Source organism: Pithys albifrons, chromosome 1 (assembly GCF_047495875.1).
Source record: "Pithys albifrons albifrons isolate INPA30051 chromosome 1, PitAlb_v1, whole genome shotgun sequence".
Lineage (NCBI taxonomy): Eukaryota > Metazoa > Chordata > Aves > Passeriformes > Thamnophilidae > Pithys > Pithys albifrons.
This window is the reverse complement of record NC_092458.1, coordinates 123,459,415-123,487,136: the sequence shown is the minus strand read 5'-3', so window position 1 is coordinate 123,487,136 and position 27,722 is coordinate 123,459,415. Positions and strand designations below refer to the sequence as shown.

The following is a 27,722-nucleotide window of genomic DNA, read 5'->3' as shown; positions in this document are numbered from 1 at the left end:
GACGAGGGTCTGAATTCTTTAAAGCTGAGAGCGTTGGTAACCAAGGCTTATTTCAACGTGATCTCTGCTATAATTACTTCTCTGCTCCCCTTGCCCTCCCCTTCCATAATCTAAAATTTCCAGCTCCAAAGTGTTGTTGTGATAAGGGGAAGGGGACAAGCTCTTTTCTGCAGGAGGCAGCGGTGACAGTGCCCATGAGTTCCAGCAGCTTTGGGATTGCCCCCAGCTCCCTGTCCCCTTTCCCTTGTCCCTTCCCCCTCTCCCAAATATTTCTCCAGCCCTGTCCCATTGGTGCACGACTCTCCCTTGCCTTTTTTGGGCTGCCAGCCTGTCAATCTAATGCAGTAAGGCCGGGGGCAGGTGCAAAGCCCTCGCTGTGGCTCCACTTACGGACCAATCCTCCTCCCAAAATCCCTGGGAGCCAATGGAGTGGGAAAACCCGGGACCCCGGGGAGAGGGCAAAGCTGCTGGATTGCTGGAGGGAGGGGGCATCCATTTAGGACCTGGGTTAGCCCGAGAGCTGCCGAATTCCTCTTGGGATCGTGGTGACTTGTGCATAGCAGGCGTTGCTGCAGATTCCCTGCCATCCCTGCCAACATGGTGATCAAAGTCTTTGTGGCCACATCTTCGGGCTCTACAGCGGTAGGTGACTCCTTTAACACCCTCTTGCTGCTGGGATCAGGATGGGGAATTAACCTACAACATGCCAGGACAGAGAGTGCATGTGAGACAAACAGCACTGGAATTCCAAGCAGTAATAAACCTTAGTTTTGTTGTGCACTGACCACCTCATTTCTGAAAGCTGCTCAAGATATGTAGAGAACTCTTGTTAGTGCAGGCTGGTTTTCATGAGAGCTTTTACCACAGTTATGGCATTTACATATCAATTATCTGTCATTTAGGAGATTTACTGCTGTTTGAAAAAGTGTATGCAATATATATTCCCTGAAGAAGGACAAAGTGGACATTGTACTTGCACAAAAGCAAAGGCAGATTGTCTGCAGTGGAAAATAATGTGTTGTTATTAAAAAAGACTTTTAAGACATTGCTCCTGCAAAAGGGGGAACTCTGGTTAAGAAAGAGCCTGGAGCTGAATAAAGTTATGCAGAAAAACTTCATCCCCACTCTACTCCCTTTCCCTAAGTTTTGGGAGTTTTTTAGTTTTTGGTGGTTTGTCTTTTGTGGGTTTTTTTTGGTGTGTGTGTGTGTCTCTTGAAATGCTATACTGATGATTTTTAGCATTGAGATCTCCTGCTGTAGCTGTCAGCAAAGTGTATCAGCTGAAGGGAAGGGCATGTGAATAGTAGGGAGGTTGGAAGTCCGTGGGAGGTGGGAACCAGGAAAGGACTGTTTCCTTTTATATCCAGTTCCCACATGAGCTCGGATTTCAGTTTTCCTTTGGCACTCACTCCCTGCCAGTGACAGGGCTAAACAAACTGGCTGCTGCTTGCACAGAGCTGTAACTACATCTCTATCTCCCTGACACAGCTCCGTTCCTTTAAGAAGCTTCCAGAGTGGAAAAGCTCCAAAACCCACCCCCTGTTCATGGGACCATCAGCTTTAGAATGTGAACCAGGGGTCGTTCACCAAAATTCCAATTGGATATTGCTGAAGAGGTTTGCAGTTCTCTCACTGAGCCTGACACTCTAAATTTACTACTGACATTTAGCATTCCTTTTTTTTAATAATAAAATGTAAGGGAGGAAAAAAAAAACAAAGAGGAGGTTGGAAACTTCAGGTTTGGTAATTTGTAATAGTTAATTTACTGCTCAGGGAGTTTTATAAATTGCCATACACTGTGCATGGCCTGTGTGCACAGTTTGGCCTGTTTTGGTCTCCTCTGGAGATTCCAAAAGAAAAGTATGGAATATTCCCATGACATGTCCTCCTTCCTGCTGTGCTGGATGTGTGTGGAGCTGTAGCAATCTCAGTGTTCACATCACTGATTCACAATTGCAATGCCAAGTAAGCCCAGCGTTCAGCTGGAGTAATTTTCCACATTTACTGATGAACATGGATCGAGTGAACCTTTCAATGAACCTTTCATGAGTTTTACTGTACATAAAATAAAATGCACTCATGCAGGAATTAGCATAGACCTCAATGTCTTGCTAAAATCCTATTAAAAATAAATTCTGTGTCAGCCTTGTACAGTCTTTTCTGAAAAGAATTAATTTAATCCCTAAAGAGTTTAAATTGGAAGTTTAAATTGTCCTACCAGCACTGGTGATCTCTTCAATGTGCCTGATCTCCATCAAATGTATGGTGTTGATTTTGAATTTCAAATAAGATGGGCCCAGCCTTCCCTGGTGTAAGTCAGGAGAGGATCATTGGCAAAGAACAAAAAATGTTTCTGTTCTATGTACGACATGGTCACCCTACTCATTGCAATGGTTTTCATGTTAATAAATACTTTGTAAAAGTGACTGCAGTGAACCCAGTGACGTTGTGGTGCTCTGGATCAGATCCTTGAATGATCTAATTCACTGTGTCTCTGGAGCATATCTCTGTATTTTTCTCCTCAGGGATTCAGAAATTTATTCAAAATATCTTCAGCTTTGTTGTCTTTCTGCCCCAAACTTAGCTGATATCGAACTACTCATTAAGTGGAGACTCTTATTTATAACTCTAAAAAGCAACAAATGCTTGGCTTGGAGCAAGCAGTAAAAAACTAAACTAATTTTGTTGCTGGTCACAGAGGTGTTTGGGAATTGGCAACATCCTGCAAGGTTCTAAATCATGGGAGAACGAGGTTTGTGACTTACACAGAGCAATTCTTCCAAAGTCTTGCTTACTGCTGTTAGGGCACCTCTAAAATCCATTATTCCCACTGGTTTTGATCACCTTTTATGAATATACTCCCTCTCAAATCTGCAGCAAAATCAGAGTGGGCAGCAGGGCAGGGGGGACTGTGCCCTTCTGCCCCCTCAGGTGAGCCCCACCTGCAGAGCTGCTCCAGCCCTGGGGGCAGCACAGGAAGGACATGGAGCTGCTGGAGAGGCCAGAGGAGGCCCCAGGATGGGCAGAGGATGGAGCAGCTCTGCTGGGAGGAAAGGCTGGCACAGCTGGGATTGTTCAGCCTGGAGAAGAGAAGCTTTGGGGGGACCTCAGTGTGACTTTCCAGGACCTGAAGGAGCCAATAGAAAAGATGAAGAGAGTCTATTGCCAAGGGCTTGGAGTGACAGAACGAGAGGGAATGGCTTCAAAATGTTCCTCCTGCTGTTCCCTGTGTACTGTTTGCTCCTGCTGTGAGCAGCTGATCAACAGGAATGCACTGGATTGTGAGGACATAGATGATAATTCTTAATTATGCATCAGGTGAAAGTAATATTGTCCATAGCTCTTTATAGAGTCATGGTATAGTTTGGGTTGGAAGGCACCTTAAAGATCACCCAGTGCCACCCCCTGCCATGGGCAGGGACACCTTCCACCAGTCCAGGTCGCTCCAAGCCCTGTCCAACCTGGCCTTGGACACTTGCAGGGATGGGGCAGCCACAGCTGCTCTGGTAAACTTTTTCACTGTAGTTAGAACAAAAATATTTTAATTTTTTTTCTTATTTTAGAGGACTAGCAGCTAGGGGTGGTAGAACTTAAGCTTTGTTGAAAGGGAAAATGATATTGATGAAATACCATTCTGTTCACCACCTCTTTCCAAGTAATCTATGGCCAAGTAATCTGAATTCTTCCCATGCCATCAAACACAAGTGAGGACACAAACAAACTCCTGCAATCTCATCCATTCTGGGAAAATCTTTACATGTGCTTTGTGTTGTTACATCTTAAATTTCTCTCCCTGAGTTCTGCTTTCCAGAGTGTTTCCTTTGGTTGCTGAGCACTTCATGCCACCCACAGCAAAGGTTTGCTTTATATTTTCATACTCAGTGTGTGTCCCGAGTCTTTGCTCTGCCTAAACCCTGGTAATGATAGAATCATAGAATGGATTGGGTTGGAAAAGACCTCCAAGATCATCAAGTCCAACCCTTGGGCCAACTCCAGTCCCTTTACCAGATCATGGCACTCAGTGCCACGGCCAAGCTCAGCTGAAAAACCTCCAGGGATGGGGAATCCACCCCCTCTCTGGGCAGCCCATTCCAATGCCTGAGCACTCTCTCTGCAAAGGATTTTTTTCTGATCTCCAACTTCAATTTCCCCTGGCAGAGCTTGAGCCCATCGTGCCCCCTTGTCCTATTGCTGAGTGCCTGGGAGAAGAGACCAACCCCCACCTGGCCAGAACTTCCCTTCAGGCAGTTCCAGACAGTGCTGAGGTCACCTCTGAGCCTCCTCTTCTCCAGGCTGAACACCCCCAGCTCCCTCAGCCTCTCCCCACAGCACTTGTGCTCCACTCCCTTCTCCAGCCTCGTTGCTCTTCTCTGGCCCCGCTCCAGCCCCTCAAGATCTTTCCTGACCTGAGGGGCCCAGAACTGAACACAACACTCAAGGTGTGGCCTCACCAAAGCAGAGTACAGGGGAAGCTGAGCCTTTAGACACAGCACATAATCTGCTTGGTTTGTTGTGGTTATCACAGTAAGAAATATCTTGCCCTTCCCTTATGCATCATAATTCCATGCACTTTCCTGGTTTACCTCAGTATTAATTTTTCACACAACCCTTGCCTGATTTTTGCTTTCAGAGCCTGTGCTGCCTGAGCCTCCTGTCTATTATGGACCTCAAGCTGCAGGAGAATTGTTAAGACAGATTTAAAAGTTACAGCCACAGCCACAAGCTGGGGAGCAAAGAATCTGTAGCTCTGTTCCCATTATCTCCTCAGAGGCACTATCCATCTGCAGCTATTCCAGGAGCCGTATCCACTGCAGTGCCTGTGTCCAAGGGGACAAGCTGGCACTGGAATTGCAGCTGTGACAGCACTTGAGTTAATTGGCAGTCACAGCATGCGATGAAACTTCTGGTAGTGGCTTGTGCAGATTTTATTAATAATTTATACAAATATTATCCTGCTGCTTTTTCTGATAATTTTCCCCTCAAACAATCCTTTCTGCCACCTGAACATGTTCTGCAGATAACTCTGCAGCTAAACAGCCAATAATAAAATGATCTCTGTCTAAAAAGGGAAAATAAAAGTATAAATAGGCACTTTTGAGCTCTCTCAACTCTATGGCTTTTGACCACTTTGGATTAGTGGTTCCTTTCAAAGTGATGTACTTTTCTCATCTCACTGTAAACCTCTGTTGTTATCATAAGTGTGTACAGCATTTTATGTTGGTTATTTTTTACAAGCAAGCCTAGATGCTTTTCATTTACACAAGAAGACTTGACCCTGAGGGTATCTCAGTTGGTTAAAACATGGTGCTAATAACACCAGTTGTGGGATCAATCCCTGTGTGGGCCATTCACTTAAGAGTTGGACTCAATGATCCTTGTGGGTACTTTCCAACTCAGAATATTCTGGGAAATTTTATCATTATTAATGAAAATTCATCCTTCCAGGATAATAAGCTCTCAATCTACTTCAGCTCTTCTGTTTTACTGGATTGCACAAATGCATAACCCATGACTTAGTTCTCCTCTCATTGCCTGTCTCAGACTGATTAACACTTGCTGGGTGTCACTTTAAACTCAGGTGCTCAGATGTCTGATGTGTAGGAGACATGGTTTCAAATCATGAGATGGCTCATATGTCAAAATTCCCTTGATGCATCATCTGGCTACATCTGATGGCAAGTGAAGTGTTGTTAAATCATAGAATCGATTGAGTTGGAAAAGACCTCCAAGATCATCAAGTCCAACCCTTGGTCCAACTCCAGTCCCTTTACCAGATCATGGCACTCAGTGCCACGGCCAAGCTCAGCTGAAAAACCTCCAGGGATGGGGAATCCACCCCCTCTCTGGGCAGCCCATTCCAATCCCTGAGCACTCTCTCTGCAAAGAATTATTTTCTGCTCTCCAACTTCAATTTCCCCTGGCAGAGCTTGAGCCCATCGTGCCCCCTTGTCCTATTGCTGAGTGCCTGCTTAGGAGTAGCTTTCCTTTATTATGGAATTATACTGAGCATGACATCTTCAGAGTAAAGGGACAGGATACAGGCTTGATGCCTCCTGCATCCTAGGTCTGTACAGAACATCAAAGGCAATAAGGGCCAGGAATGATTTTTAGATGTCACAGGAAGTGTGTCTAAGATGTTTTAATTGTATCTAACATGTTCTTCCTGGTCCAACTTCAGTGTCATTCTGTAATGTGGGAAATATTGAAGTGCAGCTATACTGGATTTTACTGAGCTTTCAGTTGTGTATTATATATCCAGGAGTAATGGCCATAGGCTAAAACACAAGTTCCACTTCAACATGAAGAAGAGCTTCTTGCCATAGAGGTGGCAGAGCACTGGAACAGCTGCCCAGGGAGGGTGTGGAGTCTCCCTCTCTGGAGACATTCCAAACCCACCTGGACACATCCCTGCTCCAGGTGATCCTGCCTTGGCAGGGGGTTGGACTGGATCTCCAGAGGTCCCTTCCAACCCCAACTGTTCTGTGATTCTGTGATATTTAATTATGCCTCAACATTAAAGAGCAGGGACAGAGACAATCGTGGTTCTTGGGGAGCTAAATGTCACATGGAATTAGCAGGAAAAAGGAGGCTGTTCCATGTTGAGGAGAACATGTACATTCCCAGAACTATGCTGACTTTAGGCAAGATTAGCTCAGGTATCTGTAGACCACACTCATGGATCTGGGAACAGAGTGGGAGGATTCCTGCTGAGCCTTGTTTCTTAGGCAGAGGTGTCAGTGCTTCCAGAGAGGAAAGAAAGGAGCAGGGAGGTGGGAGCGGAGGGGGGAATGGCAAAAGCAGTGGGTACTCAAAAGCAGTCTTGAATCTCAGCTTCAAAAACTTGGAGGGTTGCTGGAGCAGTGCATCCAACTTCAGGAACTTCCAACTTTCAAGAAAAAATTCTTCACTGAAAGGGTGGGCAGGCACTGGAAGGGGCTGCCCAGGGTGGTTTGGAGTGCCCAGCCCTGGAGGTGTCCCAGGAAGGACTGGCTGTGGCACTCAGTGCTCTGGGCTGGGGACAAGGTGGGCATCGGGCACAGGATGGGCTCCAGGGGCTGGCAGGGCTTTGCCAAGGTGGGCATAGGGCACAGGGTGGGCTCCAGGGATGGCAGGGCTTTGCCAAGGTGGGCATAGGGCACAGGGTGGGCTCCAGGGATGGCAGGGCTTTGCCAAGATGGGCATGGGGCACAGGGTGAGCTCCAGGGGCTGCGAGGGCTTTGCCAAGATGGGCATGGGGCACAGGGTGGGTTCCAGGGGCTGGCAGGGCTTTGCCAACCTCAATGATTCTGTGATTCTGTAAACTTGACATACTTACATGAGTTCTCCTTGCAATTGCAATTTTCTTTTTAAAGAAGGAATGTTGTTTTTCCTCTTTCCTACCCAGATAAAAAAGAAACAGCAAGAAGTCGTGGGCTTTTTAGAGGCCAACAAGATCGACTTTCAGCAAATGGACATAGCAGGGGATGAGGACAACAGGAAATGGATGAGAGAGAATGTCCCAGGTGAAAAAAAGCCTCAAAATGGAATTCCTCTCCCTCCACAGATCTTCAACGAGGAGCGGTACTGTGGGGTAAGAAACTGCATATTTCAATGCCTTCAGAGAGTTGTTTTTCACAGAAAGTGACTCTTTTCCATTAGTAGAAAGCATCAAACAAACTCCTCAAAACAATTTAAGACTCACTGTGAAAGAACAATCCTTAGGAAGCATTTTTTCAGCACAGAAAAGCAACAAAACAAAAGATCATTTATTTTCAAGAGCAGAGTACACACAGAAGGAAAACATTGAATTTATTTTGCATGGCAAGTGTTGATGTTTTGTTTGTTTGACGCAAACTCCTCTGGGCTGTCAAGTTGAAATCTGAGGCACCAGAGGCTGTGACCAGGAATCTTTTTTTCCATGATACTGTGCAAATAAATAGGAATGATTGTTTAATGGAATAGTTCTGGTGTGTGATTTGAATGATTTGAATTTTATTGGTTATTCAGTTTATGTCCAGCTCTTCATAACAGGCATTGTAGTGCTCCTCAGATACTTTTATATTTTCATATTTGCTTGTAACAGCTTCTTTCTCTTGAGACAGTCTGTTCAAATCACAGCTAGATAGTACTGTGCCAGCATGAATATTAGGACTGGGAATCAAAAGAGATAATCTGAGACCTTGTTTTTCTCATAGTCTGGGTGGAAATGCAAAGTCTGGAAAACGCTGTGATACGATCACTGGAACAAACCTGCAAAGTGCCCTGAAATGCAGCTCACATAGTGAGCCCAGTTTTAAGTTACTGCACAAATCCAGTGTGAACTACTGCAAGGTTGTATGGAGAGAGAAGGGATTTACATGCCACTAAGTTTTCAGAATTAATTTCAGTGCTCCCAGTGAGTGCAGTTGTTTCCCCATTTTCTCATAAGATCCTTAAAAGAGAACTTGCTGTGTTGGAGTTCATGTGCATTTCAGCATCCAGTCTGCACCAATGAAAAGTATAATTTGATATATCTTACTCTGGGGTTTATGCCAGCCAATGTTGTAATAAATATTTCTGATGTTCCCTGGAGAGTTTATATAGGGAATGAAAGAGTAATTGCCTTATAAAATATTGCAGCTGGTCAGCCTTGCCAGCACGTGGTAAATACACAGTTTTTACTCTTTGTCTGAAGCTATTTCAGGAAGCCAAATAATCTACACCTTGAAATAAATTTAAGTTAGGAAATAGTCCTTTGCAAAGACACCTCCATGGGGGAAAAAGTTGCAGCTATTGATTTAAAATCTAAATCAAATTTACAGTTAGTCTAGAAGTCTCCAGAATTCTAATGTGCCCAGCTCCCAGTGCTCCAGGCTAATGATCCCAGTGGGTGCATAGCAAAGGCTAATTAATAGCAGCATTATTGCCAAATAAATAAGGTAATGAGATCCCTATCAGTGCCTGAGCCTCCCCCTGTTTCCCAGGGGAGCTGCAGGTGAGTGGGATGCTGTGGGCTGGCTGAGACCACATACAGGATAAAACTGGGGGTTTGCATCCTGTGCAGGTCCAGAAGATGCATCACCCTGAAATGCAGAATTGTTTTATGCTGTTCAATGTTTACATGATACATCTTCTCATGTCCTGCTTACTTTGTCCTCAGCCACGTTATTAAAAATAGGCCTGAGAATTGCAAAGGTCTGTCTGAGTCTTGGCCTCCAGTCCAGTATCCTGAATTCAGGAAAGGCTTTTCAAAATATGTTGCTTTCTTTAGTACAGAGTCTTCAAGGGCCTCAGTCTTGTGACATTTGGAGACCTTGACTTTGTACCCTGGTTGTATTCAACCAATTTGTACCAAGTTCCTGCTGTGCCCAACACCCTTTTAGCTCCAACAGCTCCAATCCAGTGTATTTGTGAATGGGAATCATACCCTCTATTCATCTTCATTTTGCTGTGCTTAACATGGCAAACTCTTTACACCTATTTTATTGTAGGGCATTTTCTCTTTCTCCTTCCTACTAATTTTTTCTTTCTTCAATACCAGGTAGTACTAACTTTTTAGGTCAAATCTGATCCATTTGATTTCTGCTCATTCTTCTTTCTGAGCTCACTCTTTTCCTTCCTCAGAGAGATTTGAAGAGAAACACGACAAATTTCAGATATTTTAAGGAATTAAGTATTGGTTTGAAATCAGTGTTGACCCTGCTTGGAGCAGGAGATTGGACTAGATCTCCTGAGGTTTCTTCCCACCTGAATTATCCCATGCTTCCAGGATTTTGTAAAATATGTTCTGCTCCACACCCACTGAAGGTGGGACAAGATGGATGAGTTAAAAAAATGTGGCAAGGAAAGTTGAAGTCAGACATCAGAAAATTATAGTTTTCAGGGGATTGTCTCGTTACCTCATTAAAGGTCATTAGCAAGGGATCAGAGAAACACCTGTCAGGAACAGTGTAGTGGTTCCTGCTGTGGAGAAATGGTCCTTTGAGACCTTCTCCAGTGTCCTCTCCTGCACTTCAGTGACATTTTGGGAGTGGTGGTGGTAAGGAAAGAGGAGACACTGGGGACAGGTGAGGAGTCTTCTTTTTCATGCTGGAATAGAGTGACATAATGAGCCAGTAAATGCAGTCCTGCTGCTAATCTGCTTTTCTGCTGATATGGACAAGTCTCTGCATCTTCTGGGTGACCACAAAGTTGCTGCTCCACTTCCCAACTTGCTCTGTAAAGTGGAGGTTTCTTATGGATGCATTTTATGAAGATACATCAACCAGGAGCAGCTTTTTGGTGAGGTCAGAGAAGATTAAGACCTTCTCATAAATAGTTCAGATCTTATTTTCCTCTCAGATTTTGGTATTGCCACTTGAAGAAATACATTACAAATGGGTTCATTTAGTGTGCCCTGCTACAGCACCAATTTCAAGTATCCATCCTAATCCATCAGTGTTGGCAATTATGTCCTTATTTGATCTTTCTCTTAAGCTGCTTCTTTGCTCATGTCTAGACAGGTGTCTGCATCTGTGTCACTTGCTAAATATATTGGGCACTCTGTTGCTCTTGTCTTTGCTTTTGCTTAACAAAAACGCCCTAGAAAACTAGGAAAGAAATGGAATGTAAACTTCTGTTTTCCTTTGTAAGCTGAAATCTGTGTTTTCCTCTGTAAAGCATAAAAGGAAAAAAATACCTGTGTATATACTTGTAAAAAACCCTCTGAATTATTAGGTCAGAATTTTATTTGATGCTGCAAAGTGCACCTGCAGCCCAGGAACCAAACATGCATTCAAAGCAGAGTGGGCAGCAGGGCAGGGGGGATTCTGCCCCTCTGCCCCCTCAGGTGAGCCCCACCTGCAGAGCTGCCCCAGCCCTGTGGGCAGCACAGGAAGGACATGGAGCTGCTGGAGAGGCCAGAAGAGGCCCCAGGATGGGCAGAGGATGGAGCACCTCTGCTGGGAGGAAAGGCTGGCACAGCTGGGATTGTCCAGCCTGGAGAAGAGAAGCTTTGGGGGGACCTCAGTGTGGCCTTCCAGGAGCTGAAGGAGCCAATAGAAAAGGTGGAGAGAGACCATTTGCAAGGGGCTGGAGTGACAGGACAAAGGGAATGGCTTCAAACTGACAGAGAGTGGGGTTAGATGGGATACTGGGAAGAAATTCTTTACTATAAGGGTGGTAACAGGTAGCACAGGTTGGGCAGAGAAGCTGGGGCTGCCCCATCCCTGGAAGTATCCAAGACCAGGTTGGATGGGGTTTGGAGCAACCTGGGCTGGTGGAAGGTGTCCCTGCCCATGGCAGGGGGTGGGAAGAAGATCTTTGATGTCCCTTCCAACCCAAATCATTCTGTGTTTTTATCATTCCTGTAACTCGTGCAGCCCAACACATGGAAATAGAGGGACCTCTGGAGGGCTGTAGGCCAGCCTGCTACTCAGGGCAGGATGGCTTTAAATTCAGCTGGTGTTGCTTGGACCTTTGGCCACCAGAATTCAAAAAGACTCCAAGAGTGGTGTTTCCATACCCTCTCTGTGCTCTCTGACCTGGTGTTTTACAAGGCATGTGGGGAAGAACTTTCCACTCATGTCCAAATGACACCACCATCCTCCTCCAGACCATTTGTTTCTTCTCACAGAGATGTAACATTATTGCTTACCTGAAACAAATTGTTAGTGCTCGTTTTTTCTTACTGCCTGCCCTGGGAATATTTGCTTAGGTCACCATCAGGAAAGCAAGATGAAAATATGCAATAGAAAAACTATTCCATGATCACTGTAACCATTGCTTTACCCTTCCCTAATAGATAATGACTTCCTCCTCAGTGTGAAGGAATAAATGACCTTCCATTTACTGTGAGATGCCACATTGACTATGGGATGTCATTGCACATTCCTTGTTGTCAAAGAGCACCTGATGTGACAGAAGATACATCCCCCTTCTGATAAGGAGTTGTCTGGTCATTCACACATCTTGCTTTTGCCCTCTGGTTATCTCCAAGGCTGAGTGTTCCTGGTGGTTTGTAACACACTTGCCACCTGCTGCTATTCCTCAAAAAGATGTATAAAATATCGAGTCCACTTCATGGCATTTCCTTGTTATTGTCTTCTCTTTATTTCTTTAGCTCTTGACTTGTCATGCCATAATCTGCTCAGGCTGTTTTATGAGTATGTGGTGTGTGGAGGACACAAGTTCCCTGTGTTTTCATGGCCATGTCAAATTCCAGCCCTTGGAAGCGCAGAAAATCCTTGTTTGCTGCACTACTCCCGAGTTCATGGGTGAGATGGCAGACTCTGGCTGCCTGGGTTAGAGGAGAAGGAGAATCCCACAGCAACAGGAAAACAGCAAACAGATCATTTGAGAAATGGGTGGCCTGGGGCAGCAGCAGATATTCTGCCTGCCCGGGCCAAAATGTGCTCCAGGGCTTCTCCCAGCCCGGGCAGTTCCCTCTGCCTCAACTGTGTGAAAGCCAATCTGTCCCTCAGATAAATTAGTGAAATGGGCTGTCATTTCTCATGTCTGTTAAGCTCTTCCAGACTGGAGTGAAATGTCATTGATTCCAGCCTTGTTGACATTAAGGTGACTCCTAAACCATCCACTCCAGCTTTTCCCTGATATTACCCTCAGCCAATAATTTATTCTCTGGAAAGGCTGAAACGGTGCAATAAAACAACTGGGGTCTAACCCAGCCTTATAAACACGTCTCAGGGGTGACTCAGCACCTTATTATTTACAGGCTTCTATTTCTGGAGTTCTCTGGGATTAGAGGAAGGATGATGACATGACCAAGGCAGTAGTGCAGGACTCAGCAGGCAGGTCCAGTCCCCTGTCCTAGAGCTGTGGTGGGACTGTGGGGCAGCCACTTCTGACCAGACTTTCTGCTGAGATCTTGAACACATGTTGATTTTTACCTGTGTAAGATGTGACTTAGGAGCTTTCCAGTAACAAAACAGCAGAGCTTCCTTAATTGGTAGGGAAGTTGTGCAGGTGAAAACACTAAAGATCCTTCAATTCTAAGTGGCAGGATAGGAGGCCTCCCTCACATCTTTCCACTTTTAGTAGCACTGAAAACAGGCATTTAACATAATGATTTAAAACTTTATAACTTCTGTTCATGTGTGGACAAGACATTTTGGCTGGTACAAACATGCCAGAAGGAACAGCACAGCCCTTTGCTAAGTTGGTCTGAAAATACCTGCATTTTCTAACCAGAATGCCTTTCTTTAAGATAAAGTTCCTTGCCATCATTCCACTTGTGCTGAAATGTTTAGTGTTGTCTTTTATTTGCCATGAAGATGCCCATGGTTTTGAGGCCCTGTTTTCTTACTCACAGCAAGTTTTTACTCTACCATTGAAGTGGGAATAGCTTTGCCTGGGAATGTGCAGCTGAGGCACATTCAAATGAGATATTTAATTTTATCTGATTCTGACATCCATGGGATATAATTAAAATGTAAGTCTCTGGAGAGATTTGCCCATTTATTCATTTTATTGCCTATATCAAACTCGCTTTATCTGTGTTGTCTTCCTGGGGCTTAGATAATGCAGGCAGATGTACAAATGCATGGTCATTCTCATCAATATAAGATTTACTTGGGCTGGTCTGTTCCTCCTGTGCTTTTCATTTGATTTTTTCATACCAACTCTCTCTTGTTTGTTTCTTCCCTTTTTAGGATTTTGAATCCTTTTTCTCTGCTAAGGAAGAAAATATTATTTATTCATTCCTGGGCCTTGCTCCTCCTCCAGGCACCAAGGTATGCACTGCTGTCCTTCCATGGGGATCATTTATTTGATTTTAATGAAAGATGAGCATAGGCAGTGACTCAGCGTGTCACATAAGAGGCTCTGACAAGCCATGCAGTAGATGCTGGTGCAGCAAAGGGTTGTTAGGGGGGAAAAAAGGTGGCTGGTTCAGTAAATACTAGAAAATCTTTCTTTCTTCCCTTCTCTCACTGCAGGCTTGTTACCATGGCTCCAGCTGAGGGTTTTGTTAGTGTTGACACAAGGCAGTATTTTATCATGTTCAGCTACTAAATGATGCAGAATTTCCTGATGTAATTTCTAGTTACAAGAAGCCTCCCCTTCCCCCTGACTGCACCAAACAGGGCTTGTCTTGGTCCCCACCAGCAGGGCTGGGAGTTGAGGAGTAAAGGTTCACCCAGGACTTCACCAAGTCCCTTTGGCAAGTCTACCCATGGCTCTCCATCCACTGTATTTTGACAATGTTCTAATGTATTTCTGGCAAAAGAAAAACATGTTATTTTGGTTTGTGGTTTTTTACTATTTTTTTGTGTGTGTTCTTTTTAGACATCAGTGTATTTTCTTTTTATCAGTCTTCTAATTAGAAGTTTTACAGCAGAGAGAACTGTAGCTCCCTTCTCCTGAGCTCATGTTAGATGATAATAAAATGCTGCCACCCTTAAGGTGGGTGATTCAACAAAGGGAGTTAATCAAGAGAGTGATGAGCCAGAGGGATGAGCTGCATTGTGGTGACCTGGCTGAGGAGCTGCCTTGGAGCACGAGATCTGCCTCCTTCTCCAGCTCTGCTGCCAGCCTGGAGTGAAGCACCATTGTCAATGTCTCTGTTTATCCTCTGCTGTGAAAGCAGAGAGGAAAAGGAGCCTTTGCTAAGTGCTTTGAGAGCTACAGTTGACACCGGGGGAGAGCCCCAGTTGTCATAAATGTCTTTGACACCAAGTCCCTGTGTGATAAGGAGAGTCATTTAAACTTTCTGCTTTAGCTGAGCCATCTCCCACCCAGGGAAATAAAAATTACTCACAAGGCTCTTGTGAGAATTCATTTAATTAACATCCACAAAGCCTTGACAGGCTTAAAGGACTGCAGGTACCACATATTCTAATTATTATAAAAGATATGTGGAGAATCAATGAGATAAAGAAAATTGCATTTTTCCACCTTCCCTTCATAGATTATCTTCTCCTTCATGCAAAGCTCTGTTAGACACCATGTCTATGAAGGAAAGCAACATTTGGTTAGAACTCATTCTTTCCCAGCTGTCACCAGAGGTTGTTACAGTCTCCACTTCATGACAACCTTGTAAATGCTGACAACAATATGTTGGGGACATTCTGCTGGGCAGATTTGTGTTAGTGCCATTGGTAGGAGGCAAGTGTGGTTTATATTGATTAACTTCTGCCTTGGTGGTGGTTTCAGTCCAGAGAGGGGAAATAAGTGAGAGCGTTTGTAAAAAGTAAAATTTCTATTGCCTCCCTTTTAGAATCTGCTCCTGTTTGAGAGAGACACATCCAAGTGTTTCAGCATTTACTGCAGAGGTGTTTCTCAGCACCTCTGCATCAGAGGCTGCCTGTGCTTTGTTATACAAATAACCTTCCCCCTCGCTCAGCTGTCACCTCGACCTCAGCACGAGCGCAGAGGGTGGCTCGTGATCCAGCAGCAGAAATCTGGAATAATAAGTCAGGTGTGGAGGAGATGGTGATGATGACATATATGACAGAGTTTCCTTCTAACCCCTTCTTAAAGAATTATATTTTTTTTCCTGGAATATGGTGATAATTCATAGAAGAAGCCAACTCTAAAGCATGGAATCACCACAAGTCAGGAAGCAGTTGCTTTCTAGGGATTTTTACCATGACAGATTAATATGAATGTGATACATGTTTTATACTCTTGGCTTAAAACATTCTGTTTCTTTTCCCATTCATCTTCTGTCTCATACTGCACCAGGGTTAGAGAAGCTCTTTAATGCCCATGATGCTGCTTCACAGCACAGTTAACTCAGTTGGTTAAAATTTGGTTGTAATAATGCCAAGGTCATGGATTCAATCCCCTGTGTGGGTCATTGACTTAAGAGTTGGACTCGATGATCCTGGTTGGTCCCTTCCAACTTAGAATAGTCTGTGAAATACCAGAATACCAAAGAATCCTGATCCAGGATTTTGAGCCTATTTCCTAAAGGAAGCAGATGAACCTTTTGTGGCTCCCTCAGCAAATTACAACTTCCCAACAAAACACTTGTAGTGAAATTCTTTGCTAATTAATTACCACTGCTCAGTGCAGAGTGCACATTTCAGTTCTGCACATCCTCAGTCTGTAGCCCCTGATTTCTCCCTGGGTTATGTGGCTACGACTGGTCACCAGATCTACTTGTTTACATGGAACAGTCACTGCCCAGTGCTGGAGCTGGGATGGTGCCAGAACTCCATGTGTGAGTTGATCTACCCTTACAGGGTGAGCCTGGCATGTCTGGGACACATCAGAGTTGTCACCAAGGGGCACACTGACTCAAAGACACAGGTAAAGGAGCTTTGAATACCCACAGGTGTGAAGGAGATCCTTCTCAGATCAGCAGCACACACAAAGGAGTCTTTGCACACTGTTATTTAAGTATCTTCCTACTTACAAAAACTGCGTTAATTGTTTCAGTGGGAAATATGAAATGAACATCAAAGTTACCCAGCCTGGTTCTGAGTTTTATATGTCAGTAAACTCCACGTGCCAGAGCTGGTCCAGCCCTGGGGGCAGCACAGGAAGGACATGGAGCTGCTGGAGAGGCCAGAGGAGGCCCCAGAGGATGGAGCAGCTCTGCTGGGAGGAAAGGTTGGCACAGCTGGGATTGTCCAGCCCGGAGAAGAGAAGCTTTGGGGGGACCTCATTGTGGCCTTCCAGGAGCTGAAGGAGCTACAAGAAAGATGGAGAGAGACCACTTCCAATGGCCTGGAGGGACAGGACAAGGGGGAATGGCTTCAAATTGACAGAGTAGGGTTAGATGGGATATTAGGAAGAAATTCTTCCCTGGGAGGGTGGGCAGGCCCTGGCACAGGTTGGGCAGAGAAGCTGTGGCCGCCCCATCCCTGGAACTGTCCCAGGCCAGGTTGGATGGGGCTTGGAGCACCCTGGGCTGGTGGAAGGTGTCCCTGCCCATGGCAGGGGGTGAAACTGGATGATCTTTGAGGTCCCTTCCAACACAAATCCTTCCATAATTCATGACTCTGTGAGTTTAGGAAACCAAGAACATCTTTACCCTCAAAGGGTGAAATGTGGCCATATGATTCAGTGACATTACAGGAAATTAATACATATTTGTGGTACTTCAGAGGGGGTCAATGACCTCACTTCATCCTCTCTCCTGTTGCCCCCATCACACTGATTCTTGTGTTTTCTAAAGCATCATTTAACAGGACTGAGTAGCAGTTTTATGTCTCTAAGAGAAGAGGCAGACATAGTGCTTGTGCCACTAAGTAATTTAATTTCTTGATATGAAATACCTTCTCACCTGAAAGAATATCTGGTCTGGAATAAATGTAAACACATTTCAGGACAGGCTGGGATTGAAGGACAGGCTGGGATTGAAGGACAGGCTGTGCTTTATTCCTGACCTAAAGATCACTCTAATGATAGATTTCTGAAAGATACCATTTAATGTTGATTAGTGACATAAGCAGTGATGTCCCAATAGAAGAGCTGTGTACATTGGAGTGATAACCAAGGCAGTTTGTATGTTTGGGGTCAGGGGTGACACTCTCAGCTGCCCCCAAGGCTGGGGACATTTCTTTTTAAAGCCACCATTGCTTTTTGCTTGGTCTGAGACTCAGTGATCTCAGTGATTTGCTTGAGCTGAGGGTCTGTTTTCCAATATTGTATATATTTAAAGCCATAATATTGGTATTCTTGATTTTAATATCCAGAATCCTGATATCCAAAAATCCATAGATACTTGAGCTTAAGTCTGTTATTGGAAGAAGGCTTCTACTAGTCTGCTTTGAATTACAAATTTACAGTATGTGCATTTTATTTCAAGAGAAAATGACCTGCCAGCCAGTCTTTATAAATGGTGCTTCATTTTGAATTAGTTGAAAATTAAATTCTGTGTTTCTATGGAGAGTCAATGTAATGATGACATTCCCAGTGTCAGAGTTCTCCATATAATTAACAAGAACTCTGTGTGTGTGTTCTGGCTGATAAGATGCTGCTTCTGGAGTTTAGTGCTCTCAGCTACCACTCTTTTTTTTGCCTTCTGATCTGAGAAGGTGATTCATCTGAGGTAGATTTCCACACTGGTTCCTTTTAATTAGAATGCCATCTTTGGCCTTTATGTGTTTTATGTATCTGCCAAAAATAATGGCTACGTGGATTTTAAAATGAAATGTTAATGTTCATGTGAAAATAAATATTTAAGCAATTTCCAGACCAATCTGGATGGGGCTCTGAGCAACCTGCTCTAGAGGAAGGTTCCCTCCCTGCAGCAGGGGGGGTGGAATGAGAGGATATTTAAGGTCCCTTCCAACCCAAACCATTCTATGATACTACAAATTCAGTTTTCATCAACATTATCCTTTTTAGTTTTTCTCTGATACTATAAATTTAGTTTTCAGTAATATTATCCTTTTTAGTTTTTCTATAATACTATAACTTTAGTTTCCAGTAACATTATCCTTTTCAGTTTAGGAGCTTATGCAAAGAAAGTATCTCTAAGAAGTTATCATTTGCTTAAAAAAATAATGTATTAATGTTGCACAAGGGAATTTCAACGTATGTTTGTGTGACTACATATTTTAATCTTCAAATATTTTGTTGGTCTGTTGGGGAAAATAAAAGATAAATCAAGGCAAGTTAAGCCTCTGGAGATGTGTATTTAATAATGCCACCAGCATCAGAGTGCAGTGAGCCCACAGTTTTGTGTACTTGAAAAAGAAAAAGATATTTTTCTCCTTCCTGCAGCTTCTCCTGCTCAATCCCAGCTGCTCATTCCTGTTCCTGAGCATCCCCCACGTGCTGGCAAAAACATCCCTGCAGCTGTGGAACAGAGTGTGAAAATGGTGGGGGATAGAAATGGTTTGGTTTTTAAAGCTTTAATCTTCATCAGGCTCCTGCTCCTGTTGGAGAGGAAGGGGAACTTTGGAGCCTTTGTGTCCACTCTCTTTTCACTGCAAGTTTCTTGCATGTAAAACTTATTTTCCATCATTCAGGAGAAAATTGCCAAGAGAGCACCAAGTCTTAGAGACACTGGAGTTTCAGGAAAAAGATCAAACTGCAGAAGTATTTTATCCATCTTCACTCTGCCAGAACTGCTTCCAAACATTCCTGAGCTCCCTTCTGTCATTTTTGTCCCCATCCAGCAGAGCTTGTCAGCAGGAGGACATGCCTGATGTCCCACACCACATCATGGGACAAAGACCCCTGAGCCAGCACTCAGCCCAGCCTGCCTGGGGGTAAAAGCTGGATAGCTGTGCCCATGTCAAGGTTCTGCAGGATGAGGATGCTGGCTGAGGAAATCATCTGTGATGGGGACACTGGAGGAGGACTTGTGAAGCTTAAAGGACTGGGGGACATGACTGGGGGCTTCTGTTTAACAAATGAAATGGTGGAAAAGAAGCAAACCCCAAACTGACCAGGGGGATGGATTTTAAGGGCTTGGTCCCAGGGGTGAGGAAGGAGCCTCTGTCCTGTCAGGGATGTGCTGGCCTGCCCAAAGGGTGTAGGACTCAGGGTGACACAGGACAGGACATCCCCTGAGCCCAGTTCTCTCCTGCTGGAGGAAACCACACCAGATAACACCTCTCAGAAGGGGTCAATTTTCCCTTTAATGAATTAGGTCTTTTGCCTGGGCTTCTTTACCATAAATCTCTTCCAAAATCTCACACTGATGCTGATTAGAATTTTTCTTTAGAGCTAATTTATACTCATCTTGCATCTACCTCAGTGTTCTTCCTTATCCTATCCCTCCCTGATGTTTACTCTGATCTATTTTGGGATATAACATATCCCCTCACAGCATCACTTTCAATAGATTAAAGTAATGAAGCTTTTTTTGTCACCCTTTCATAAGACAGGCTCTGCACTCCCTCAGATGTTCCTGCTCCTCTGCACCTGTTCCACTCTGAATTTTTCCTTCTTGAGCCTCAGTGACTCTTTCACTATCACACTCATGGCTCAGTTATTCTGTGCTTCTTTAAATACATCCATCTTTTGCCTCCTTGATGATCGTTGACTAACAAGCTCCCAAAGTGCAATAGAAAAATCTGTTTCTCATCTCTGACCCAGAACTGCTTGTCCCAAATAATGTGACTTTGCTCTTCCTGCTGTTGCATTTCATGCTGTTTCTGCTGTTCCACTGGAGGCCGTAGAGGCCCCTTTTATCTGCCACAGTGTGTGAGACAGGGTGACCTTTCACAGCCTCCTGGCTGAAAGTGCACCAGGACTTCAAATAAAGAACCTTCCAGGAGGTGCTCGGGCACAGTGCTGGAATAGTTAGACTTGACTGACTGATGTAGGAACAGTTTCCTCAGGTTTTCAAGCCAGAAAGTTGAGACTATGTATGAAATCCTCTATTACTTCTGTTTCTTTGTAGCTTCTTGATGACCTTTAGTTGTATCTGCTGTGCCTGAATTCATGTTTTCCCTACACAAACCCCAGCAGACCCACATGCCAGCAAGTGTTCCCTTCACAGGTGAAATACAGCCCAAAAGGGTTTGATTTTCATTTGAGTGCTGAGACAACATTAGAAAAAACACCTCCCAAAAAGGTTCAGTCAAGAATTTGATAGAAATGAATTGTTGATTATGTGCCCTGAAGGTAACAATGACTTCTCCTTTGCTGCCAGGAGAATGAAAAGTCTGATGCCAAGGAGGAAAAGTCAGATGCCGTGGAAGAGAAGTCTGAGGCCACAGAGGAAAAGTCAGATGCCATGGAAGAGAAGTCTGAGGCCACAAATGAAACTGAGACCCACACAGAAGAGAAGGCAGATGAAGGGGCTCCTGAAGAGGCTCAGTCTGAGCACGCACCAGCAGAAGATCAACAGGTAATTTTTCCTTTTTATTTTTGACATGAGGGTTTTTACCTGTGCTAAGCACATGAAACATAAACCCCCAGGTCCTCCCAGTGTGCCTGAGGATGGGAAGACTTATGGCAGAGTGGTCCTGCTTTTCTTTGACATCAGGATATTGTGATACCAAGATAAACTTCCAGGGAACTTTGCTCTGAATCTTGAATAACTTTAACAGTTTCCCTTTGCCATGTGCTACCATAAGATTTTTTTTAATGGCCATTTGGAACCAGGCTCTAGTTATGAAGAATAATTTAGGACTAGACATCTGAGTCCTGCCTGTGTGGAAAAAAAAATTACTGCTATCAATGGCCAGCATGTGCAGTGCTCATAAATCTCCTTGTTAATGTTTGCTGCAGTGTTTTCTCCAGGCCATGCAGAACTCCCCAGGCACTGCAGGAATGGAGCATTCCTTTCTGTGGGACCCTGGTCTGGCACCACAGCCACATGGGCACATCTCGAACTGCAGTGCAGTTTGGCATTTAAGGATGGGCTTTTTCTGGCTTCTAGGAGTGGGTTTATTGTGATGCTGTAGTGTCAGGTGCCTCTTCCCAAGGACTCAGGCCTGTTGCTGCTTCAAGCAGGTTCTTTTGTGGCTTGGAGATCAGGCAATCCCAGGGGAATATCTGTCACAATTAAATTACATCCAAGCCTTTTCCATGTCTCAGTGACTTTCCGCTGACACGTGAGTGCCACCAAATTGCTTTTTCCTTGGCTCTCCAGAGCAGCCCAGCACACAAGTGCAGTGATGCCCTGCCTGGGTTGGCTTTCTTGCCCTTCTGGCTGCCAGGGAGCTCTGATGTTTTTCAGATGGGAGCAGAATGCTGGAACAAGTCTGCAAATGTGTCAAGCAGCTGTGCTGAGAGGTTTGGCAGTGACAGCAGCAGCACCACTCCTGCACAACCAGCACCTTGCTCTGCTCCTCACAGAATGGCTTGGAGCTGGAAGTGGGAAATAGATTCTCCTTCAGTTTTCCAGGGAGGGAAGTGGGAGAGGAGGGAGCACAAAGAGCATTTTTCAGCCTGTTCTGCCACCCACTCCCCGTGTCACCCAGGACAGATCCCTTCAGATGTGGCATCTGCCTGCCTTGCTATAGTTCATCCCAATTATCACTTCTGTTGGGATGGCATGAATCACTCTGCAGGAATTCTGGTGTTCTCATTCACTGCACACAGCACACAGTTCAGATGAGAAGAACAACTTTGAGGTGGCTACAGCAAGATGAATTGCACCTTTATTCTCTGCATCTCATTTTCTGCTTATAAGAGAAAGTTGTAATAACATTTCCTTACCTGGCCAAGGTTTTATGAAGGTAAATACACTTTAAGACTGTCAGATTGCCATTGGACTGTCTCCACTGGATATTAAATCCTAAAGGATACATGTAGTATCAGCACAAAAACCTGAAAGATGGCAGCTTTATGTCCTGTGTCTGAATTAATCTGCCAGTGGGATTTTAGTATTGGCATTTTGGCTAATGTTTCAAACCAGGGTCCAGTCCTGTTTAACATCTTTATTGATGATTTAGATGAGGGGATTGAGTCCATCAGCAGCAAATTTGCTGATGACACCAAGCTGGGAGGGAGTGTCGACCTGCTGGAAGGCAGGAGGGCTCTGCAGAGGGATCTGGAGAGACTGGAGAGATGGGCTGATTCCAATGGGCTGAAGTTCAATAAGGCCAAGTGCAGGTCCTGCCCTTTGGCCACCCCAACCCCCTGCAGCGCTCCAGGCTGGGCACAGAGTGGCTGGAGAGCAGCCAGGCAGAGGGACCTGGGGGAACTGAGGGACAGGAAGCTCAACAGGAGCCACCAGTGTGCCCAGGTGGCCAAGAAGGCCAATGGGATCCTGGCCTGGATCAAAAATAGCGTGGCCAGCAGGCCCAGGGCAGTGACCCTTCCCCTGGACTCTGCCTTGGGGAGGCCACACCTTGAGTGTTGTGTTCAGTTCTGGGCCCCTCAGTTCAGAAAGGATATTGAGGTGCTGGAGCGAGTCCAGAGAAGAGCAACGAGGCTGGAGAAGGGACTGGAGCACAAGTGCTGTGGGGAGAGGCTGAGGGAGCTGGGGGTGTTTAGCCTGGAGAAGAGGAGGCTCAGAGGTGACCTCAGCACTGTCTGGAACTACCTGAAGGGAAGTTCTGGCCAGGTGGGGTTTGGTCTCTTCTCCCAGGCACTCAGCAATAGGACAAGGGGGCTCAAGCTCTGCCAGGGGAAATTGAAGTTGGAGAGCAGAAAAAAATTCTTTGCAGAGAGAGTGCTCAGGCATTGGAATGGGCTGCCCAGAGAGGGGGTGGATTCACCATCCCTAGAGATTTTTAAACGCAGATTGGCTGTGGCCCTGAGTGCCATGATCTGGTAAAGGGACTGGAGTTGGCCCAAGGGTTGGACTCGATGATCTCAGAGGTCTTTTCCAACCCAATCCATTCTATGATTCTGTGATTCTGTGATCTCAGAACTGCCTCCTTATGTGGGGTGTCACCTTTGGGTTTGAGTTTTTTAAGGAAAAGACCATGAGCTTCTCTGCCCATGGCACAGGCTCTGCTGGTCACTAGATGTGCTGGCAATAATTTTTCTTTATTTTCACTCTCTGATTTTAACCTCAGATTTTAGCTTGGAGTATTTTATAAGTTGTGCCCCAGTTAAATCAGTTTGCAGCACAGATTAGGCTTCCTTCAGGGCATTATTTTAGAAACATGTTAAAAATCATACAATAATGCAAGTCTGTGTCCTGTCTCAGCAATCCCCCAGGCCATTTATAAACCTGGCACTGCAGCTCCCTCCCTTCGCTCAACTCAGTCTATGCAAACTCACATCAACCACTGATTTTTTTTGCCCCTTCTCTTTTGGATTTTGGGTAAGATCAGCTCTTTTCCCCAACAACCAGCTCAGCATCTGACATTAAGCTCCATTCATTGTGCATTTATATTTTTTTCTCTTTTCTCTCTCTCATCACTCCTGTTCAATGTACAGGCTAAAACCAGCTTGTATTATTCCTTATTCCTCACCACTGTTGAGCCAAGGCATCTGTTCCAGCCCACAACACTTAAGAGAAGCACAAGCCACATTCTGAGTGATGAAAACTAACACAGATAAGACTCTGTAATTCTGATTTAACTTGCATTTCACAGACCAGCTCATTACCAGGGAACCCCACAACAACTCCACCTGAACAAGCAAACAAAAGCTCAGCTCTAAAGCTTTGCTTGGCAATGAAGCAGGTTTGATTGAAGCAACTAAGAAAAAGGGAGCTTGATTTAATGATTTTATAGCCCTTTTCCAACTTAAAACCTTATTTTGAATGTGCTTTGTGAGTTCATCTGGAGGACATTATCTCAAAGTGAATGCACTGAATGCCACATAATTTTCCTAAATTCAGTGTTAATTTCTGCTCTGTTTTTCCTGTATGACCTCTGCTATTCTTTCTTTGATTTCTCTTTATAACATTTTCTTTTCTATCTCCTGTGTAGGAAAGCAAGGAAGAACATGCAGCAACAGGGGTAGGTGTACTTGGGCATTTTACTTTCATCTTTTGTTTGTGTTCATTTTATTCCTTTTCAGCCCCTTTGTTTCCCTCAGAAGTGAGTAAATTCTTATTCAGGAAACTAAATATAAATAATATTCTGCTAGAGATAATTATTGGTCATATCACAATCTTATTGTCTGGGAACAAAGATAGGCCTTCAATCATTAAAAAACTGTAAATGGAAGAAAAAATGTCTTTCAGATTCTTCACTAAAATTTGCCAAGGGCTCCCAAGACAACTCCATCTCTGCCAGTCAGTGACACCACAGTGATTGCATTTGCAGCGTTTGTTGCGAGTGTGAAAGATTCATTCAGACAATTCAGGCAGTTCTGCCTCTAAAGGAGATATTTTCCTTGCCAGAATTTGTCAGACCCAGGTGCAAATCCCTGTACACTTTTCTGCTTTGCCCAGCACTTCAAATTTATGCCTTGAATATTTTACAGTGTAAAACTAAATATTACTTTGGGATGTTTTCCACTCCAAACCTGCAGCTTTTAAGAGGGCACGTTCCCATCTTCTCACTTCCAAAATGCAGCACATACCTCTGTGTGTGCACATGCCCAGGGCACTGGCAGAGCTGTGCCTGGTCCACCTGGCAGCTGAAATGGAATCCCAGAATCATCAAGGTTGGCAGAGACCTCCATGTTCATCCAGCCCCACCAGCACCACCACATCACCCCTAATCCATGTCCCCAAGGGCCACATCCAGACCCCTCTGGGACACTTCCAGAGACAGGGACTCCACCACCTCCCTGGGACACTCATTCCAAGGTCTGGCCACTCCTGCAGGAAAAAAATATTCTGATACCTAATCTGAATCTCCCCTGTTTCAACTTGAGACCATTTCCTCTCATCCTTTCCCTTGGGCCATGGCAGAAGAGCCTGACCCCCCTCACTGCCCCCTCCTGTCAGGGAGTTGTGGAGAGCAATGAGGTTCCCCCGAGCCTCCTCTTTTCCAGATAAACCCACCCAGCCCCCTCAGCTGCTCTTCATAAAATAAATTTTCTAGACCTTCAACCTCCATGGGCAAAGTGTGGGGCTCCTGGTGAGGGCCATCAATGGTGGTTGGCTGCCCCTGACACCACCAAATAGCACTTCAAGCAAGAAAAATACCCATTTTTTTCCTGTCAGAGTTAAGTGTCCTGAGTTTTGAAGAGAAGCTGATGATGCTTTTCCATGGGCTCAGGAAAGGCACCTTTGGCAAAAAGTGATACTCCTTTGGCACAAGAACTTCTCATCCAGCTGACCTGTGTGATGTTCATATCACATTCCTGCTTTTGTAGGGGTGATCCCTTCTGCAATGGTTTTCCCTGAAAAGCAAAGATTTAAACCAGGAATCTGATTCCAACAGCTCCATCCCAAGCAGGATTTTACTTCACTGACTCAGGTTTGACTCTTGTGCAGACAGGAGGTGTTTGAGAGGAAACCCAAATCCCTGTGCTGCTCATGTAGGACCTGCAGTCCTGGCTGAAGGATAATTCTGTATTATTTGATTGGTTGGTTGTGCCAGGAGGAAACTCACATCACTTTTGCAGTCTAGACATTATATGAAGACATGACATTTTGAGATAAAGCTTATTTATACACACAGCAGGAGTGCCTTTGGACGAGAGTTTACTGGAAGAGAAGGAGCAGGAGAGCCTACAAAGCAGTTTTCAGTTGTTTTTCAGAGTAGAAAAGCTGTTTCCCAAAGCTTCATTTACTCTTGAAAGACAACAAGCACAGATTGTTGTCTGTGTTGCACAAATTCAAGCTTTCAGATAACTGTTCATGTGGCTGACTGAAGCAAAGGGCTGTTGTCTTCAAATTGTGCCATTTCTTTGACATAAAAGAGAGAAATAAGAAGTTTTACAATGGAACCAATGCTGTATTGTCTGACTTGGAATCATTTTTAGACTACTCAGGAGTCCAGTTCCTGGGACATGAATCTTTGCTTGTTTGCTGCTCCAAGAAAGCATCTAATTTAAAATACTAAACTTTTAGTCATAGTTACATATATTTCCTATTCTCATTTTGGTCTTCAGCATTTATTTGCAGCTCAACCCTGTGCTGTGTTCTAATCTCCCTGAGAAGAGAGTTCTTGTATTCCAACACTTGCCTTTTCACTCCACAGACTAAAGCCCTGCAATGTTGAGATTAAATAATACATTAATTCTATTTCTTAATCTCAAATATTGCCTTTACTAGAAACAGAGCAGTTGCAAAAGCAGAGCTCTGCATGTCAAGACTGTTTGTTTTTCCTTCAATTCCTATACGGTAACTACAACTATTTTGTCTAAAAAAGGAAGAAGAAAAGCAGGAAGAGGGAGAAGAAAATGAAGAGGTGGAGGAGGAAGAAGAGTCTTAGTACAGCTCCCTGTGACACATTATTTCTTGAACAGGTTTTCAGGTAACTGTTGAGATACTGAGTACAGTTTCTAAATATTCTTAAAATAAGATAAACTTGGAAAAGAGGTCAATATTAAGTGCCCAACTCACATGCCAAATGCACACTTAACTCTTAGAATAATTGCAGTTCTCTTTCTTGTGGAATAAGAATTCAATCACTTACTAGGGAAAAACTGTTGGCCTACAGCAGAGTTGGTGGGGGAACTTCCTCCCACTCACAGACACAAAGTGAAAAATGCTCTTTCTAGAACCAGTAGGATCCATGGAAACATGGAATGGTTTGGGTTGGGAGGCACTTTAAAGACCGTCCAACTCCAAACCCCCTGCCATGGGCAGGGAACCTTCCACTGGAGTTCCATCCAACCTGGCCTGGCCTGCATTCCCAGCTAATTCAGACCTGCCAAAGGTTTCACCAACCAGATGCTGATGGGGCCTCAAGAGGACAGGAAATCCATCACTTCTTTCACACTACCTCTCCTAAATCTGTGTTCCTCTGTTGCATGGGAATGAATTCATCCCAGTGTTTCCAGACAGTGTTCAGACATGTAATATCACAGAGGATTTCTGAGATCTAATCTAATTTTCCTTATTTTTCTTCAGGAAGCACCAGCTGGAGCAGCCTTGCCAAAGAAACTGAAATCCCTCTCCTGAGCAAACCACCACTACCTTTTGTGCCTGTAGACTTATGAACATAGAAATATATAACACTCTGTCCTCCCTGTGCCCTTTATATATATATTTGGTATTCCAATTGCCTGTTAAAATGGATCTTATGTCTGACAGATGGTATTTCAGTCGAGTGTTCCATGTTGGAATGGTGTTGTCCATGTCCCATTTTTGCCTGTGAGCTCCTCAGGGCAGGAACTGTGTCCTTCTCCGTGTTCATGCACTGCCAAACTCTTTGCTGCCACTCAGCACAACTGCACTCACACCAGGGATGTCTTCAGAAAGAAAGAAATGCAGCACTGAAAAGTGCCAAGAGGCTTCCTGTGCACAATCCATGTGGGTCATTTCTCCCTCCACTGGCATTAGAAAATGATTGAGATTTCCATCGTGCAGCAGTTTCAATAAATGTGTT

At 44.5% G+C, this 27,722-nt stretch overlaps 1 protein-coding gene across 2 annotated transcripts; it reads left to right on the top strand.

Moving 5' to 3' along the window:
• The first annotated feature begins 519 nt into the window (after positions 1-519).
• Positions 520-27,722, top strand: SH3BGR (SH3 domain binding glutamate rich protein). 2 transcript variants are annotated; one of them, XM_071566725.1, is made up of 7 exons: positions 520-642; positions 7,385-7,570; positions 13,608-13,688; positions 20,516-20,713; positions 24,201-24,230; positions 26,541-26,645; positions 27,245-27,722. In XM_071566725.1, the coding sequence occupies exons 1-6, from the start codon at positions 598-600 to the stop codon at positions 26,601-26,603; spliced, it is 603 nt and encodes a 200-aa protein (XP_071422826.1). In that variant the 5' UTR covers positions 520-597; the 3' UTR covers positions 26,604-26,645; positions 27,245-27,722. The 2 variants fall into 2 exon arrangements, with proteins under 2 accessions (XP_071422826.1, XP_071422833.1); XM_071566732.1 differs by lacking the exon at positions 13,608-13,688.